The sequence below is a fragment of the Dysidea avara genome, chromosome 6 (genome assembly GCF_963678975.1).
Source record: "Dysidea avara chromosome 6, odDysAvar1.4, whole genome shotgun sequence".
NCBI classification, from domain to species: domain Eukaryota; kingdom Metazoa; phylum Porifera; class Demospongiae; order Dictyoceratida; family Dysideidae; genus Dysidea; species Dysidea avara.
This window is the reverse complement of record NC_089277.1, coordinates 15,328,792-15,349,274: the sequence shown is the minus strand read 5'-3', so window position 1 is coordinate 15,349,274 and position 20,483 is coordinate 15,328,792. Positions and strand designations below refer to the sequence as shown.

General features: G+C 36.5%; 1 protein-coding gene across 2 annotated transcripts; it reads right to left on the bottom strand.

Moving 5' to 3' along the window:
* Nucleotides 1-2,791: 2,791 nt before the first annotated feature.
* LOC136257797 (kinesin heavy chain-like) lies at nt 2,792-16,246 on the bottom strand. 2 transcript variants are annotated; one of them, XM_066051108.1, is made up of 10 exons: nt 15,772-16,246; nt 11,429-11,854; nt 11,094-11,375; nt 10,140-10,217; nt 10,030-10,086; nt 9,187-9,253; nt 6,690-6,766; nt 5,457-5,534; nt 4,302-4,383; nt 2,792-2,933 (listed from the first exon to the last, which is right to left on the bottom strand). In XM_066051108.1, the coding sequence occupies exons 1-10, from the start codon at nt 16,081-16,083 to the stop codon at nt 2,833-2,835; spliced, it is 1,560 nt and encodes a 519-aa protein (XP_065907180.1). In that variant the 5' UTR covers nt 16,084-16,246; the 3' UTR covers nt 2,792-2,832. The 2 variants fall into 2 exon arrangements, with proteins under 2 accessions (XP_065907180.1, XP_065907179.1); XM_066051107.1 differs by having other exon boundaries at nt 10,140-10,220; nt 15,772-16,245.
* Nucleotides 16,247-20,483: the final 4,237 nt, after the last annotated feature.

Below are 20,483 nucleotides of genomic sequence, written 5' to 3'. Positions count from 1 at the left end.
ATTGAAGGCATCGGTGGTGGAAAATTTTTCCTAATAGCTATGCATGGTATATATGTAATAATTATACCATGGGCATGAGTGCGTATATACAGGTAAAGCACAAGTGCCTGTGGTACAACTAATATGTTCTACTTTAGCATGCAGACTTGCCTAAATGGCAAAATGTTTAATTGCTATACCCTTCTCTTATATAGGGAACCAAGTAGGGTGTGATTGTGGGATTGAATTTTGCCAAACAAACTGTGATTGTGGGATCCAATTATATATCAAACAGTAGTTTGATTCTCGATCTTAAGAGACTAGTGTTAATTATGTTACTTTAATCACCACATTTACAAAAGCAAAAAACAAACTATTGTTGATGTATTAAAATTGAATCCCACAATCATAGCTTGTTTGGCAAAATTCAAACCCACAATCACAGCTTGCTTTCTTCCCTATATATGAGAAGAGAGATAAAGTATAACATCAAAGAAATCTAATGATTTCTCGATATAGTGTGCACTCCTATTAGGTGTGCAATGTCTCGTTGACTTTTCTGAACCAGTGCAATATGTGATATACATGTACTGGCTTTCCTTTGATCTGAGGTGTGAAAGCGGTACATATATATATATATATATATATATATCTAAACCAAAACAGCCAAGCTGTATAAAAAGAGTGCGGCCCCCAAAAAGGCCAGGGTGAAAAAAGATGTGAAATCCAAGGGCCTAATGCTGCATGTACATTATTTCACTATACATAGTGAAAAGATAGCATAAGGATCATGCGCTTTAAAGCACTATCAACATGCATACCACACAGCAATATAGGACATTGATATTCAGGGGTGATGCCAGGGCCTAGCTGTAAGGTGCAGACCAAAAAAAAGATAACTACTACTACTACTACTTGCTCCCACCAACTAGCTATTTTCCTTATTTATAACTATACATATAAATGTAGCTTGCTACACTACTTCCCTGAATACTGTGACTGCTCTATTAGAATATATCAAATTATTAATGCTTGGGTGGCCCGGGTTCTGGCTACGCCTCTGCTGATATGCTTAGTTCCCAATGTGTTATTGTTACATTAGTTGCAGTGTACATGTCCTGCATGGAAAGCAGGTGCCAATGCTTTTGCTTGAAGGCACTGGTAGGGAAGACTCACTGCAAAATTGAGCTATATATTCCTATCAAAAACCATAGACAAACAACTTCAAGGTGTTTTGTATCATTAATTTCAGCGTATTTGCAGGATGCATGACATAAGAAAATCTCATGTTTTAAAAAGTAACATGCTCAGCTACGTAGTTACAGGTGTTTAGGTCTCTGTTTCTGGCATTAAAACATTTAATGCGGAGACAGTCCTGCACATAGGGTAGGTACCAATACTAGTGTGTTTATAAAGCCAAGACTGCATCAGTAAATGGCATTATACTAAAATACTTAAACATGAAATAAGAATTGGTTTTATGGAAATGACATAATAAGAAATTATGCATGAATGATTGTAACCTTGTAACTAGCTACAACAAGAATTTTCAGAAATTGTGTAGGAAAGGTACCTCATAATAAGCCATATATGTTCAATTGCTGTTGAATCTGTGGCAAGGACAACAAAATTTACTCACAAGGAGCTTTACAGAAACACTCACAGTACGGCATAAGGTATACATGCTGGTATTATGGGTCAAGGGATATTAAGGGTTGCATAGCTTAAAAAATATGTTCAGTGGGTAAATCCTGCAGATTTAGGAAGAAATGAATAATAATGTATACCACCTCAGATCAACAGTGATCATAAGCTAACCACAAATCCAGTTAAGAGATAACATATATAGTCTTTTAAACTATATATTGGAATGCTGAACTATAGTGTTTTGATTATGAGAGTCTGTAAATATTTTCATAACATTTACCATAATTGGATATACCTTATACTCACATGTGACTCATAATAGTAACACTTATAGTGCTTTAGAGAAAAGATAATTGTTTTTGGAATCTTAGGATAGTGTAGTTTATGGTTACACCTTTGCAGTACAAAAACTTAATTAGGGTCACATTATTAGGTGATAGTAATGCTTTTAGATTAAGTGACTCCTAATACACACATATATTTAATTTCAATACTTCTGCAATCAACTGTATATGCTTTGCTGTTACACAGCATTACAAATGGAGCATCTCAGGATGAAGTGAAGTCAAACAGTAAAGAAATGAACCACCACCACCACCACCACCCTTGTCCTGCATGAATCTATAGTTGTTATAGTAGCTAGGTATAGTGTTTGAATTACAAAAGATATGTGGAGAATAGAGGTGGGCGATAGCAAAATGTTTACAAGGTGATCGATAGTAATGAACATATCATGATAACGATACGTATCACAATAGTATCTAAATGACAGATCAGTAGTCCACAATAGTATCTAAATGTCTAATGACAGATCAGTAGTCAGCTGCTTGTACAATTGAGAATTTTGTGAACAAACTTGCTAATTTATACATTGTTTACACCGCTCCTTTCTTGTGAAAAGGCAAGAATATGGTTCATGAATAGAACTACTTAGTAGTCATTTAGAAGTGTTACATCCATCACAATAGTGTAGAGGCTAAATATCATGATACGATTTGAAAATTAATATCACGATACTCGACATTTTTTACTATTGCCCAGCTCTAGTGGAGAACCTGTATATATAGTGTCTGGATATATATAGGTTTGGTGTAGATAGAGTATATTTACTTGTGCGGGATTATAAACATAATGCATTAGCTATCCTACCAAGTTAGTGGACATATCTACAATAAATATGATATGAAAATAAAAAAGCGTTTCATGCTATTCGGTATTAAGGTTTTTGAATACTAACTGAAAAACTTCAATCCATTTCTTCTTAAAATCATCTGAAGGTGCTTGCAAGTTGTAAACTGTATGGTTTCCTAAAATAAACAATTATGATAATATACATGATATAATAAACCACATGGATGCATCCTACACATATATACAATGGAGAGTCGATTATCCGAAGGATGGATATTCGTATAACTGAATAGTGCTGTACGTAAAATCAAGCATCCATTGATTTCATATTTAGAACTTTGTTCAATTACTCTAAATAAGCATACACTTGTTGACAAAATACCCTAATTCAGCAATCACTTTGGTGTTTGGAGAATTAAACATTTGGGTTTGAATAATCAACCCTCCATTGTTGTTTTGTTTCATGTTTATAGATTGAGAAGCTTATTGGCTATGCAAGTATAAATAATGAGTTGTATCTGGCTATGGGAGGATTGTGCATGCCTTACGAATGATACATAAATAGCTGAAATCACTCCTGCAGCATGTGTGTGTGTATGTGTGTGTGTGGCCAGAAGAATTTACTAGGCAAGACACTCTTGAATGCTTTATTATATTGTTGATCCACTAGATGTAAAGCAATGACTTATACATCACGGTAAAATGCGTAACTGCAACTCGATTTTTTTTCCATGGGGCAAAACGTGTAATGGCATGTCTTCTACAAATGATTATACAGTTTGGCTGCTGGTGACTTGTTCCCCATGAATCTTACACAAGAACAGTATATGGCTTGTTGGAGCTATGAACACCATTTGGGCATCATGCATGTTGGTTTTAACAAGAATAAAATGGCTATTTTTGGCCTACAAAAACAATGCTACAATAAGGAAGAACGAACAATATACATTCATTCATTAATCGATTAAAATGTTGTGGGACTCTTCTATCACCTTAAACAGTGTCAAAATCCTTGCGTCCACACAAATTATAGCTTGCCCAATCAATATGCACTATACACTTCATTATCTACTACTCTTATTTCTTACCTATGACAACATGTTCATGCACATTGCTTCAACAAACCTAAGACTCAAGTTCTAATAGCATGTGTACATTTCAGCCTCGTGGAAGTAATTATACAACCGCTGTGCTGTCAGGTGTTAACACCCTATTAAGCCTCTATACAGTTTATTGCGATATCATTTTATGCAGCAGAAAACTAGAGGTCAGTGTCCTCCTTTTCATCACTGATGGTAGCTATACCACTCATTACAGCTGGTAGACAGATACAATGTGCAATCTACAAAGGAGTTGCTAGTATGGCATATACGAATCCAACCATTTAGCATGTTGTACTGTATAGTCAACGTTTGTGCTATTAATATATTCTTTGTTTATTGCACATTGGCAATGTTGCCTTATGTATGTGATAGTGCAGTGACTGAACACAGCATTAAAAATGTAATTAGCTGTTTAGCCAGACAAATGGATCACATACATACCTTGAACATATGCAGCCGTGGTTTTATCAAGTTTGCAGCTTTTCATATTAGCTCTTGATTTATTGCATATTTCAAATAGATTCTATGGATACAGATAACACACAAAACTCGTCAATCAAAATGTACAGTACATCACAAGTACAATGAGATCACAGTACACATATGTTCAACAAATTTTGGAGGATATGCAATCAAAATACACAAAATGATAATTTGAAATGTGTACATGGCAATATGTCTTTGTTTGCCTGGCCTCTAAACCTAGTAAAAATATGATAGCATTTGAGGGAAATGTTGGTGTTCTGGCACTGTGAAAAGTATCCCAGAAACATGCTTATTAATTTAGCACTTTCTAATCTTTTGAGTGAGCTGGAGTACTGGAGTTGTGTTGGGTCCTAGCTACACCTTATGTGCATACGGTTGTCTAAATACAACAACCACTAATTGCAACTAAGCAAATGTTATTTTACACAATCGTTTATCACAGGTTAATATGCTTTTCAATACTCTTGTTTACTTTTGCTATTACCTATTAGGTAACAGAAATCATGGCCATGGATGCTAGGTTCTCATTGTATGTGTACATGCATGAACTACACATATAGTTGATTTCTGGCATAAAGACAGAAACTATAAAATATTAACAATAAGTTCAACTTTCTCACCAACAAACTGACTTAATAATGAACTAATATTCTGACCATACATACTGAACTCAAAGTAATAGTAGTGAACCTTTGTGTGTATGCACAGGGTATAGACACATGGTTGTAGACACAAACAATTAAATTTCAGGCATACATCAGTATGCCATGCCACTTGTGATGATGGCCAAGGCAGACATTGCTTATACATTAGCAATATTGTAGTTACACAGTGGTGCGATTATAGTGACAATAGCAGTGAGAGCATAGACTAAAAGTAGTTGTTTATATATTATCTGAACACTTGGTAATTTATCCAAACAGTAGAAATGACTGCTCTATTAGAGTATTTGTCTAAGTTGTATGTTCTATTAGAGTATTTGAATAGAGCTGTGTATATAAACGAACGGGCTTTGATTATCTGAAAGTTTTGATTATCTGAACATGTCTTGGTCCCAAGGGAGTTGGATAATCTAGGGAACACTGTAATATATCGAAATTTAGTACATACTTCTCTGCAATCAACAACTTCCATGTCTTTAGAAAGTGGTAGAATTCCTATTGGCTTTTTTCTCTCTGTGTCAAAGTCCTATATGAGATGTAAACAAACACATAACAAAATGCTGCAGATGCTACTTCTAATATTTCACAAATGTTTGATGTATAGAAATTCAAACTACTCTAACATAACAATCATTATACGTACTATATTGTGGAACCTGCATATTTGGATTCCAAGTATCCTGATCAACAGTAAAATGTTAATTAACTAAATATAAGGGATAATTTGCAAGGGTGTAACCAGGGGGTTCAGATGGTTTGAATGAACCCCCATTTTCAGAGGCAGAAACTTAAAAACACTAAACTTACAGCCCTGGAACTCTCCAGTAGCCACTTGCACTACTCTCGAGGGGTGAGCTTGAGGGTCACATCACAATAGGTCAAGAAATGCATTACATGATCAATTGCGCACATGATGCATGGAGGGAAATGGTGGGACAGATGTGAGACAGCAGATGCAATAAACTTGAGTGGTTGTGTCAGGTTAGCACAAACTGTTTAATAATTGATGTATATTTACATTACAAATGTTTATGTTTTGGACATGTAGTGTCTCAAATATATTGGAGACAAGAGTCAAGACATCTGAAGTTACTTCATTGATTGTTGACCTTCAACTGGAGAGCACCAAGAATAATGTGTGTATGCACAGAAGAAAGTTTAGCCAACTACGGTACACCAATGTGCTAGAAAATTAAAGTTGACCACCATTACGCTATCTGGAAGTTAAGATTAGATATTATTACAATTAGCTTTGTAGTGTCTATATGTTTCATAACAGCAGTGTGTAGGCTTAGATGCACAAACAGCACCTTTTAATGTTGCTGCCAAAGGGAACATTTTGTTGCATTATTTTTATGTAAGAAGTTCAAGGGAAGCACCCCCCCCCACACACACACACACACACACACACCAATTTCAAATCCGAACCCTCTATGGGATTTCAACTACTACAAATGTGATGTATGCTCATTCAGAGTGTCAAACATTTACTACATAAGGCACATTGCTTCATCAGAGTACCATAATGATTTGCAGTCTACATTTCATTTATTCAAGTTCAATATCTTATATTACCAAAGACAGCTGTATTTTGTGAGTCAATAATGACTGTGAAATAAATGCTCAAGTCACAACAAACCAATGGCTGGAAATTATAATTGCTACTATATTCTGTATATACCTCTTTCCTTTCAAAGTAAAAGAAGAAACATGATGACAGAACACACCACCTCTTTTTCCAATTCTTCTTTATACCACCTAATAAGATGGTAAAATAACATTTATATCAAAGGTATATAAACTATACAGAATTTAGCATACATGCAAATCTACACACTACAGAAATTTTCTAGAATGTTTATTTGCTTCATCACCTAATATGTACATTATTTGTAATGCAAGCAAGGCATGTATAAACTAAAGCAACAAGCACCTTACTATGTCATGCATACATGATTAAGCAGCAACATAGTCATGCATTGACAACAATGCTACAAAGCTTTTAAAAATATTTTAGGAAGAGAATTATAAATTGTGAGAAAACCGGTCTTATCGCCCATGTCAGCAGATTTGATTTTTCACCCAGGAAACAAAGCTACATGAATAAACTATCTAATTCCACAATCAAAATCACCTAGACTTGGGTGGTCTGGTTTTGCTGGCTGCTTTTCCCAAACCCAGTGGCAATCTGTATGTGCGGCGTGGGGCATTAATGGAGCTCTGGTCAGCCTGGAGATGACTGTATGTGGTTGTACAGCTCTGTGGTGTTGAATAAGTACCTCTGCTGTGAATTTCCTTTCATTTTAGCCAATTTTGAGACCTCAATGGCCCAAAACTTGGCCTAATTCATCCCTACGCCTTCCTTTTCAATTTTTGAACACCATATTGCAGCCTTCCAGGCCCCCCCTGACTCCCACCCATTTTCCAGCTCGCCTGATACAGTCAACCTCGGTTTAAAAACTATCTATTAGTGTGCTTACACTAGTAGCTCCAGCTCGGTACAGTACAGCATGGTATGGTACGCTACGTTTTAAGTGCGCGTTTACATTGGTAAGGAAATAACCGTGCTGGACAAGTTTATACATAAGCACGTGATGGCTAAAGTATCGTCCTACGAGATGTCCTCGTCGTTTCAAGCTCGTTTCAAGCTGTTGCTGTCATACAAGTTACCAGCAATCCGTTTGAGGGACAATATCAGTGGCTACTGCTCGATGGACAGCTCATTTCAAGTCGAATGTGGTAACTGGACTTTGTTTCACATTTGGCCATGGTAGAAGCCATCGTATTTACGTACAGCAGCCAAGGATATAGCAAGGTTTGTTTCAATTTGTCTACTGTGCCGTGCCGTACCGAGCCAGCACAGTTGAAGTAGCAGGGCCAGGTGAGCCCAGCACATAACAGTTTGGCTCGGATCAATACCCATTTACACTAGCAAAATTAAGTGTACCGTGCCGTGCTGTACCGTGCCCAACTGCTAGTGTAAACACACTACATAATGGCAGGAAACCTAGTTGTTGGCTACTTGCACAGTGGATGCTGTGGAAGGTAAGGAATTGGTGTAAAACGTGCGAAAATTGGGTACACATAGCTTCAACCATTGGCGAGCTACAACACACTAAATACTTAAAAACCAGCGTTTCTCTCGATATTTCAAATTGGCGATAAGCCAAGTTTTCCCAGACTGGGTCACAATTGTGTATTTTATAAGGCCATGATGCATGCAAACTTCATCCTAGCATCCTAGACACACCTAATAAGTAACATTGTTATATGCAACCTCCAATAATCTTTCAGCAAGTGCACTCAAGCATAAACGCTCACTACATAGATACACTAACCCCCATTGGAAATACCAATAATCCTGTAGAGACACATCCTGTATGAATCTTAAGAACCTTTGTCACTCTTTAGAAATGTCTCAAGTATTCTGACTGTTCTGAAGAAGGTTTTAAATGGTTGATGAAAGTTGCTGAGTTCCCAGTAGCTCTCCTCTTGTGTGATTTTCCAACTCAGACTGGAAGATATGGCCGTAAGTGGCAAGTTTTGTCCGTTTGTATTGCCTCACTGGATTAGTCTATGAGGCACCTGTTTCATTTAACCAGTAGTTCAAGGCCTGTAGTTATGCGTGAGAAGTAGCCACAGCACTATCATTGTGGGTTCATGTCTTATTCAAAGCGACATTGTACAAAAGCTGTAATATCGCCTTATGAGGAAAAACAGAGTGTTGACTTGACTACTTTGTCATACAAAGCTGCAGACCTTGGACTACTGTTTAGTCAGGGCAGGCGCTTCATAGACTAATCCAGTTAGGTAGTACAAGTGGACTAAATTTGCCACTCGTGTGTACGGCTATTTCTTGACAAATTTCCAGTTAGAAAGTCAGTAGTGAACCTATTTAATCTCAGCATCCTACTAGAACTGTTGTAAACCTTCCTCAAAACAGCCAGAATGCTTGAGACACTTTCTAAAGACTGACAAAGGTACCAAATGCTTACGGTTCAACAGACATGGAGTGTGTCTATAGGACTATTAGGTGAGCCGCTCCATTTGCTATCATGTACATGGGGTCAGTATACAGTATCTATGCTCATAATAATTATCCAAAGTATGGTGCTTTTCCATGTACACATCAGGTAAAGCGACCTATACAGTACACAATGTAACTTATAGCTATGTACCTTCTTTTGTTAGCCATCCTTGGTAGACTGGGTTTAAATAATCTTCAACGGGTATAGCAACAGGCACCTGAAACAAGTTGAACATGTAAATATAGTAGCTTAACATGTAAATATAGTAGCTTAAATATAGTAGCTTAAATATAGTAGCTTAACATGTAAATATAGTAGCTTAAATATAGTAGCTTAAATATAGTAGCTTAAATATAGTAGCTTAACATGTAAATATAGTAGCTTAGTAGCTTATGTGTGTTGCACTGTGTTTGCTATATGTGATCCTATAATAGACAGTATTGGACTAGGAAGTTTCGATACAGATACTGTCCTTTTTCAGATGATGTGTCTAAATATTTTAACATAGATAGAGCTTCACACATCTACCACCATTATAATAAAATTCATGCCTATTGAGAGGGTCCAAGTCAATATGTTTTATGCATGTGGCTGTTATTGTCCAGGGTTGTTCTAAAACTTAATGCTGTTGGCTTTTGTGCTTCTCATTGTTGCTAGTAGTTTACTCCAACAGGATTATTCCACTACATGTTTCACTTTTTATCCATTACTTACCATACATACAGGCTGTAAAGTAAGAATGTAGTGCATACACCTGTGTGTTGTAAGACCTGCCAGTATATGTTGGCACACTAGATCTTTTAACAGTTTAAAATCAGTCACATGATTAGAATCCTTTCAGATTTTATCATAGGTGATCCCCTAAAAATCCCTGTGATCCCCCATGCAGTGGTTTACAGTGTAATTGTTTCCCTATATGAAATGGGTTACAGATCAAAACAACAACATTGGAATTTTTATGTTCAAGGCACACATAGAAACAGACATAGTAACCTCAAAATTAGCATATTCTTCTGGTGCTATAAATCTGGAGCTCCTCTTTATTGGATTCTGTTGGAGTGAGATGCATAATACAGGTACACATCCAAGTGTACACTATTCACCTTAATGTAGGATGTTATTCGACCGATAACAGTTGGTTCAACTGTCTTTTCAGCCATCCTTTCAGACTGTGATCTCTCCTTCTGGAATATATTATTATCATTTAACAATATTGCCCTGACAGAATGACCAACCAAAAGTAAGTGAAATACTGATGGTAAATATTACATATACAGTATGCAGCGAGGCCTCACAGAGTTACATAATTAATTTTGTTTATAGACACTTAAACATAGCAGTTGCTCTTACACTACAATATGGTATATATAGACAGAAGGGGGGAAATAAGTAACTATACTATTCCCCTTCTAATGTATTGTGTTGGCTGTGTGGTCATATTAATTGGCTTCTGTACAGGAAACAATTACAAAATGAACGTAACCATAAACGTAACCGTGTTATATGGGATGTGGTTCAAATATAACAAATGAATATATAGCCATCTATTATTATTATTATTATTAGCACTTTACAGTGACCAGCTAGGTGATTGCATACCACTAAATCCTTACAAGTTTGTAAACAGCGGAAAACAGAGCTAACAACATTTTAGCCTTTATCATATACTAGGCAAACCGCTATACAACATATGCTTTGGCTTTCTTGCTGAATTTAATCTACATTACTGAAATCTATATCCATTCAATTTTGAATGTAATAGAGCTCTACTTGGTATCTCATGTACATGAAAATGTAATGTATTATGTTTACACAGTGTATGGCTTGTATTTGGGATATACATAGCTTACATATCCTGAATTGGTGAAGGTACCGTACATGCGTGTGTATTCTTCTAAGACATTTATGCACACACACATATACTCGCACACACACATATACTCACACACACACACACACACACACACACACACACACACACACACACACACACACACACACACACACACACAGACACAGACACACACACATACACACACACAATTAAGTGTACTTACAGTTTGGGAGTCTTTTTCTTTTTCTTTGGAAGTGAGACTGGAGTCAGACAGACTGTAGGGTTTGCGTAGGCTTGCAGCTAAAGTACTACCATGGCTTGCAATTGATACCGCATCAAGTTGTTCTCGTAATTGATGCACCTCTTGTTCTAAATTTTGTTTAGCCTGTTTAAGTTCTTCTTTTTCTTCTTTTAGATGTTCACACATTTCACGATAGCGAACAGATTTATCATTATAATCTTTCAATCTGTCTTCTATTGAATGATGCCGAGTAGCCTGTTCATGCTGTGTGGATTTACAAGACACTTATTTAAGTATGCTTATATACTTAGAATTACCTTATTGCTTGGTGGTGATAAACCTAAATCTTTCTCGGAATCAGGATAGTACCAACTGTCATCATGTATCAAAGAGGGTGGAGGACCATAGGAATCATCAACACTTAACATACTGGCTTTTGCTGAGTCATTTCCAGGTGATGAAACTTCTGCAGATTCAAAACTTGCAATACTACTATTATATTTGGGACTGCTTAGCCATCTGTCTTTTTCTCTTAGCTGCGTGCTTAAATGTTCTATTTGGCTCTTTTGGTCAGACACAGTGTCATTAAGCTGTGTAATCTGTGTAGCATGGTTATCATAGTCCAACTGTAGTTGTTTGATTGTAGCATCTTGCTTTTCTATGTGTTTATTTAAGTTAGCTATTGTTTCTTTTTGCTGTAAGTAAAAGTTGCTGATTGCACTAACATGTTGGTCAAATTCGTCCTACAAATAAAAAAGTACATTTTATCATAAACTTTTTGTACTGATAACACATACATGAAACAGCTACAGGTAAACATACTTTATTAAAAGTGCTATGTATAGTAATTATGAATGAAACAATTATTTAGGCACTCATGAAGTAAAAGTATAGGATCATGAAGCACACCTTAGCTATATTGTGATCATTAATAAGGAGGTGGTAATGAAGTGCATTGTAGTAATGTTTGAGAGCTACCTACCTGTACTTGACATGATCACTGTGGTCCTATTTAATGAGGTCATGAAGTACACCTTAGCTATGTTTGGGACCTACTTGACATGGTCACCATAATGAGGTGGTAACTAGGTGAGATAACTTTCTCAAAATTATATTAGCAAGGAAAATTTTTAAACTTGTGGCATTACTGTGACTTCAGTCAAGTGACCACAAGTATGGGTTTTAAACAATAATGGGGAAACATAATCTTTCTATTGTAAGATTTATGGCTATAATCATCTCTTAACTTGTAACATACACCATAATAAGAATTCTACTAGAAAATAGAACTGATACAGGTATACTATAGGTTGCCTGGATGTGTGTGTGTATGTGTGTGTGTGTGTGTGTGTGTGTGTGTGATGTGGTATGTGCGTGTGTGTATGTATGTGTGTGCGTGTGTGTGTATGTATGTGTGCGTGTGTGTGTGTATGTGTGAGTGTTCAGAATAATATTTTGTAATCACCATGCATCACTATGTAGATACACCCATTCAGTACAAAATGCATTCTGTACATATTACAAGTCAGTGACCTCATCTATATCCATTGTGAATGTAATGGAGATGTATCTCATGTATGTGAAAATGTAATGTATTATGTTTACACAATGTATGGCTTGTATCTTAAATGGGATGGTATATTTAGCGGAATGGCGGAAACGGCGGAATTGGCGGAAACAGCAGAATCATCATATACATATTATGGAAAGCCTAGAACACCCACTACCAGTTAGCTACTCACTGTTATATAAATACAGTTACATAGCATGGTCTTCGTAGTGCCGATTTTCTGTCTTCTTGCAGCTTACCATCATATGTGGCAATCAATTCTTAGATTGTTCTTTAACTTATGTGACATTTTGAAATGCAGAACAACTGGTGTTGAATGGTCAGGCCTAGTCTCGGGTGGCCATACTCTATTTTCTTGGAGTGGTGTTTACAGATTTTTTCAATTGTAAGCACCCCCCTTGAAGGCGTTTCTAGTAACATGTGCTTCAAAATATGGAGTGTGAGGGTTGAGATATGACTACACTCTGAGAATTGATTGTCACAGGTGATGTTAAGCTGTAAGAAGGAACAAAATCAGTGTTATAAAAACCATGCACTTCAAAGGCTGTCCATAATCTGTAAATGATGATTCTGCTGTTTCCGCCAATTCCACCATTTCCGCCATTCCGCTAAATATACCATCCCAGGTGGGGTCACCTTCTACAGGATATCCAGATTATTCATTCAGGATACTTGACAAAATAAATTGTTATCAATTTTATAAGAGGAAATTGTTTTCGGTTGTAGAAGACAAAATGTAACCAATTAGTACAAGCCATAAAACATGTGCTGGCTAAACAATTCATTAAGCTACACTTTTTAAATAAGGGAGATTATTTTGCGGATTGACTGTATATATGGTTTCTTTTATAAAGTAGCTAACTGCAAAATTTGTCATGTAAATTAAAACCACAACAAATTCTGTGAAACACCATAATAAACCTAACTATTTCAAGGAGAAAATGTTTTCACTGATTGAAGGTTTTGGGGTGTAACAGTGAAACTTTTATCCTTGAAATATTTTAGACCATCTACATTTGGGATTGTTTTCAAATCTGGGAAATTTTCATAACATTGCTCAACCTCAAAAATATTCAGGCTATACGGCAAAATTATAGGTCCCTTGAAAATAATTTGAACTTACACAAATTATATTAAATGTTTTAAATATAATCTACACATATGTTGTTTAGTTACTAGTACACCCGCAATGTACATAGAGCTACATCATATATTTACACTGGGATAATTGTTATATAATAGAAACATCTTCAGTTTAGCTTGTTCACATTCATCACAAATAATGTCAAAAAGAATACTACTGTGCCAAAACACCCATACGAAATAATTCAGTATTCACAGGGAGGTAAAAGTTGTGATTGTTTAACATGCTTCACACCAATGAAGTAATGAGGCAAATAATATAAACATTACTCACACAGTGCATACACTGCATGCTTAGCCTTTCAACAGTATAGTTGGCTAGGTCTAGCTATTAAAATGCTAAACACCTGATTAACTCCTGCCAACAGTTTTCACCTTGTGCATAAAAGTGTTTCCCAAACAGCACCCTTGCTACTGTACGTACCTACACACCACTGACCACATGCGTGGAAAATTTTGCACAAAGTTCTATAAAAAACACTACATATGACTGTATATAGGTAACTATGACATAGCAAAGAATGGAAAACAATGGGAACCTATTACGATTAAAGCGATCTAGTGGAGTGACACATGTCAGCCATGTCAACACCTCAAGAGCTGTCAATTGTGGTTTCAGACCCAACAAACGAACTAAATGCCCAAGCCGTCATACATAATGTATTAAAATATAAACTACTCCAAAGAACTACATTATATAGTGTTAGTAATACTTGTTATGTACCGTATATGTGAACATTTCAAAGTGGAAAGTTTCGTAATTTCATAGATCACTTCTCAGCTACAAAACTCACTAGCCATTTACACAAACTAAAATGGCTAAAAATATTTCTGAATACAAAACTTTCCTCCATACATAAAAAAAAAACAATCTGCTTCACAACTTTTATGTATGCAATTTAACACTGTAACTGTCTGTAGAGACCTAATAAAATGTACAGCGAAACCTACCAAATAAGGGCAATCCCCAAATGTGTTATTTGTGTACAAATTGACCTGTTTAAAGATTAACAGATTTAGTACAGTGGGTTGGATATATGCCCTGTTTCTGCTCTTTAACTCATTACTGCCACGGCCTGTGAGTTATTTTTATTACTAATTTCAGCAGTTAATTAGCACTCTTGAAATTGCAATCCCATCACTTAGCCACTCATTGATATGTTTACAATAGAAAAAAAAGTCTTGTTGCTAATGTTGAACTGAATGTTTTTTTTTTAATGTCAAGGAAAGAAATAATTTTATTACGATGCAGCATTTCTTACCTATTGCATGTCTGGAGGGCAAGCAAATAATGATAGATAAACTACATAGCTAGCTACCGTCCTGGCCTACACGTTATCAATACTAGTATAAAGCTCCCAATTACATAACAAAAGCTACTGATTATCATAGTAAGTAGAGTAGATGCTGGTATTATGGGTCAGGGGGTATTGTGGGTCACATAGCTAGAAATAAATTTAATGGATGCTACCACTTTAGATCAACATATAAAGTGATTATAAGCTAACCACAAATCCAATTAAGAGGTTACACAGGATTTTAAACTATGTCACTAATACCATTACAGATTAGCTACCTGTGCCCCTTACCATGTAGTAAGCAGGATAAAGATATGAAGTGTACGTACTAAGGTGTTTTGACAATCTAGAGTTCCTGCAAATGTTTCTGTAACATTTACCATAATTCGACATGAAATGGTGACCTTATGAACATAGTGACTCACTCATATTACCAACACTTACATGACTTCAGTGAAAAGTCAAATGCCCAATACATGGTAAGTAAATTTTGTTAGCTACACCTTTCCCTACAAGTAGTGTGAAATATTGGGCTCACTGTATTAGGTGATAGCGATGCTTTTAACCTAAGTGACTCTTAATTACCACAGCCACTCTACTGAAGTATATGCCCGGAAGGCATATGGCTAGTTTATTATACACTACATACCTCATGACCACCATTAGGTAAATTGACTTCCTTTTTCAATCCCTGCAGTAGATCTTTGTGTCCAGCATGATCCAATGACAGTTCTAGACACTCGATTAGCTGGTTCAAACAGTCCTTTCCTTTGTGAGGTAGATACTGAAGGAATTCGTCCACTTGATCTTCGTGACTGTCCTTGTTTTTAATCACTTGCCACTCGTGATCCGTTAGTAGATTGTGTTGTCGAAGTTGGGGAGAGATCGATTGAAAGTTGAGGCAACTTCTAAACAAAGCGTGTAATCGTCTCAGTATGTTATTGACTAGATTTGTATCCATCCTTCAACTCTGTGTACCGTAGCTACAGATCGACGTCGCGCCAGTGATCGCTACTTATACTACTGAAAGCATAGAGCTGTGACCGACCTTTTTTTATAAGTAAATCAACTAGTAAAACGATTTGTATATTCGTGAAGCCACTCTTGACAGTCTCTGCCATTTCCGGCGCCAAAATTAGCAATTACGTCATGACTATGAAGTTTATATTTATGTGTTGTTTTATAAATGCACAAATGTACCTCAGTTAGGGGTCATCCATTATTTTCAGCCTTTACGCAAGAGTACAAAGAGTACGCTAGGGGGGAGGGAGTTAAATCACACGTACGCTTATAAAATGATGAATAATCATTGTGTATATACTGTACATAGTATCAACATTTATACAGTATGCTTTGTGAAGGAGGGAGCCTGGGGGGTTAGAAAAATGAGTACTCTTTGTATGCTTGCATAAAGACTGAAAATTATGGTAGGTCCCTTATTATTATTATTTATAAGTGTGCGTGCATGTATAATTTAGCTTGAAAATCATTTACATTTACAACAGATAATCAATAGTATAACTGACTTCCTAGACTGATGTGTGGCCATTCTGACTTCTTAGATGTGCCACTCAGGACACTTCTTTACTATCCTGGTGTGGTGGTGTCTGCTGTCCAAGTATTTCAGTGGCGTCCAGAGAGCCGGACTAAGCTAAGTTTTCTATCTTGCATCAGCACATCTGGAGACCCCAAACTCCAGCAGTTCAGTAGGCCGGGGCTGCAGGTTTATCTGGGGGATGCTTATCGTTTCAATACAGACCCAAGCATCTGATTATCAACTTTTATCTAAGGCTAGTTCACAGTTTTCATGTTCATGGCTTGCCCTCTTTATCTGCTGTCAAAGAAACTGCTAGCTAGTGGCTGATGAGCACTCAAGGTGGACACTTTGTCTGTTCAGTGTAAACTTACAATGTGTGTTTGGAATCTTGCTGTAAAAGGGAATGTCTATTTTACGGACCAGACAGACTTTAGTTGGGGTGTCACCCTGGTCACCTTTCATTTGATCCTGTGAGCTGCTTCTGATACCCTCCCCACACCAGTAAATCTGCAGTGATGGCATATTCAGTATGATGTGAAGTGCTTTCTGTGTAGCCACGGTTGATGTCCCAGGCATCACAACTCATGTTTTGGGGGATTGATAAAGGCTGTTTTACTTACAGACACGGTCAAGTTTTGTATTGTATAGCTTCCAATCTCTCTGGTCTTTTGGCTGAATCACAAACCATTCATATTTGTGCTGATTTACCAGGAATGTATGCTAATGTGTCTCCTCAGGCATGCAACCATCCCTCCATCACTTATTGTAATGCTTTATACCATCCTGACATTGTGATTACAATGAATCTAATCTACTAATACATGCAGTTGTTCTATTGAAGTTGACGTGTCTTTTAGACTCCATCCAACATTTGGAATCTGAAAGAGATCAAGGAAGATTACTGACAGATTTTATCTGAACTGGACAGATTAGGAACTATGATACCATCGAAATAAGACATTATCTACAATCATCCCTGTTCTCACTGTGTATATAGTACAGTATTTTCAAGGTCTCAATGTAGAAAGATTAGCTGCTGGAGTATCTAATACTGCTAGAAGAGTATTTCTGGTGAGGAATTGTGGTGCTGTGGAAACATAGGATTTTTCTTTAAATGTTGTTTGTTTGTTTGTTTGTTGTTAGTTTGTTTTGTTTTTTACTGTAATTTCTCTCCTTGACACACCCACCTTACGGTTTCCATGTTGCGGTCACATGAGCCCAAGGACACCACAACTTAGTTTCTGCATGTATGTCATTATTTTCATCATCAATGATGGCATGCAAACTACTATAGCTACAGTTGCTACCACTGCCATTACTACATGTACATTATCTACATTTGTACAGAAATACATTGACAACAAATTGAATAAGAAAAATTTACCAAGCTGCCTATATTATAGCAATGATGCTGTGTTCTAAGGATTGTGAAAAAAAACCTGGTTAATTAAAGAATAAGATCTTCTTCAGATATTGGCGCTATCTCTATGGGGCGGTGTAGGGCCTGATAGCTACTTTCTGTCTCTTTCTCTAAACAACATTAATAGCTATCTGCTGCAAACAACATTAATAGCTATCTGCTAAACATGACATCTCCTATCTGCTAAACATCACAACATGACAATATAATCTGAGTATATATGACTCATTATCATTTTCTCATTTAGCATAAACACGCAGGATACTGCCTCTGTCTATCATCTGTCCCTATCTCTATAGCTCCATAACTATGTATGCTGTATGTATGTGCCGGCTTGTTCATACCAAATAGGTATGCATGCGCAGTATAGAGTTATCAATCTGCTGCATGTTTAGGGATCACATGCATGCTTGCAGGAAAAAAATAGAACACTAATGCAAATACTCATTAAGTCAACTCAAGTGTAAAGCATGCATGTTATTATACAGCCTTGATCTAAATGTACTAATCCATGCAGTGGTATACTGGCTGGAAAATGTGAGTATCTCCACGTATCTCTCAAGAGGTATCCCCTCACATCACAGTATAACCTAAACCATGCAGGGGTGTAGTAACAAAATTTAAGGTGAGGGGTAAGAAAAGATGGAAATTGGTTGATGCAATTTGCATAGCCAGTATGTGAAGCATGCTCTATTTAGAGGGGTCTGGGGCATGACAGGAAATTTGCCTTGTGAGATTGAATTTGGTAGCAATTTCAAATAACCGTTATTGTAAAATATTTTATTAGAGTATGTGAGTGCTCTATAGATGACTGCTTTATGGAATATCTCAATATTTAAAGTGGAGGGCCAAGTCCCCTCTAAAATAAGAGTGGAGGGACTCTAGCCCCCCCCCCCCCCCCCCCCCCATAGCTATATCTAGCCCCCCCATAGCTATACTTATATGGACTAAATGGTCACCAAATTAAATGTTTTACATACCCTTGGAGTTATAGAATTACCTTACTTGGTCTGATCATGTCACTTACAGAGCAAGAGCTCTTTTGCAAAAAGTTGTCCTCCATCAGTTAAGATAGAATGTTACAAGTCTTATGTTTGTCCCATTCTAGAACACTGCTCCACTGTATGGACCCCACACACATCACATGACAGTCAGAAACTCAAAACCATATGGCTTTTCCTGCTCACTCACATGTGTACTTGAAAAATCTCCAATAGAGCAATGGCAAACTTTACCTCTGTGCTACTGCAAAATTGCAAACAATATCTTGAGGCAATATCCTTAGTATTCCTTACTCATAATATTTTAACACAATCTATATGCCACCATATCTGATACAAGTTAAAGCCATCATACTCACTATGTACAGTACCATCAGATAGAAATACAAAAACTATCATGTTTATCACACTCTGAAATGCTTTACCAACAGACATCGGCTTATCACCCAACCTTAGACAGACCGGAATGACATTTAATTTACAATTGCTACATAATTAAGAATAATTATTGGATTTTCTATCCCCTGAAGCACTACATCAAAGTAAAAAAGTAGGAGGATATGGTAGTTAAACCCCAGGAATAGAAGTTAAACCCCAGTAAGTCAGACTAAATAGGACTGATTTACACATTCAGTTGGATCAAAGAAAACATGAAGCTATATCATATATAGTTGCAAGCACAGCTCAGGCTTCAAAGTGTGAGATAGAAGGCATGTCATAACACATTATCAACACCTCAATTTAGCAATTGTCACATTGTTTATGAAGTCAGGTGTTTCATAGCGTGGGATAGAAGCCAGTTAAACCACACCTGCACTCATAGGATACCTGTTATCAACACCTCAGCCTCGGCTTTGCCTTGGGTCAGGTGAACACAATCATGGTGGGGTTTAACTATTAATGTATATGTGATAAGTAGAAATAAGCTTGATTATAAGGATCATGCATGTTTAAAAGTAGACAAACAAAGGAGGACCTACAGATATACTAGTGGACATTTAATCTCTAATTCAGTCTATAACATGACATATAAACATGTACCACATGGCCTATTAAGACGATATATTTTGGTCATATATTAACTGTCCCTATATTTACTATTCATTACCTTATGTCTATAACAAAATAGCTGGCCATGTATATAATAGCCGTAATTATTTACTGTTAGCATTAGAATAGTTGGCATTCACAACATAACTGGGATTCTATGAGTAAATTAACTATATCTAAATACTTCCACTACCATTTGATCAAAGCATCCAAACTATACCAAAGCTGGAAATTTTTAAGAGACAAAACATTTGCAAATTTTGCAAGTAATAATAGCTTTGTGAAATGTAATCGTGAGATATATAACTAATAATGTTTTCTGCAAATTACAATATACAAAAATTGTATTGTGC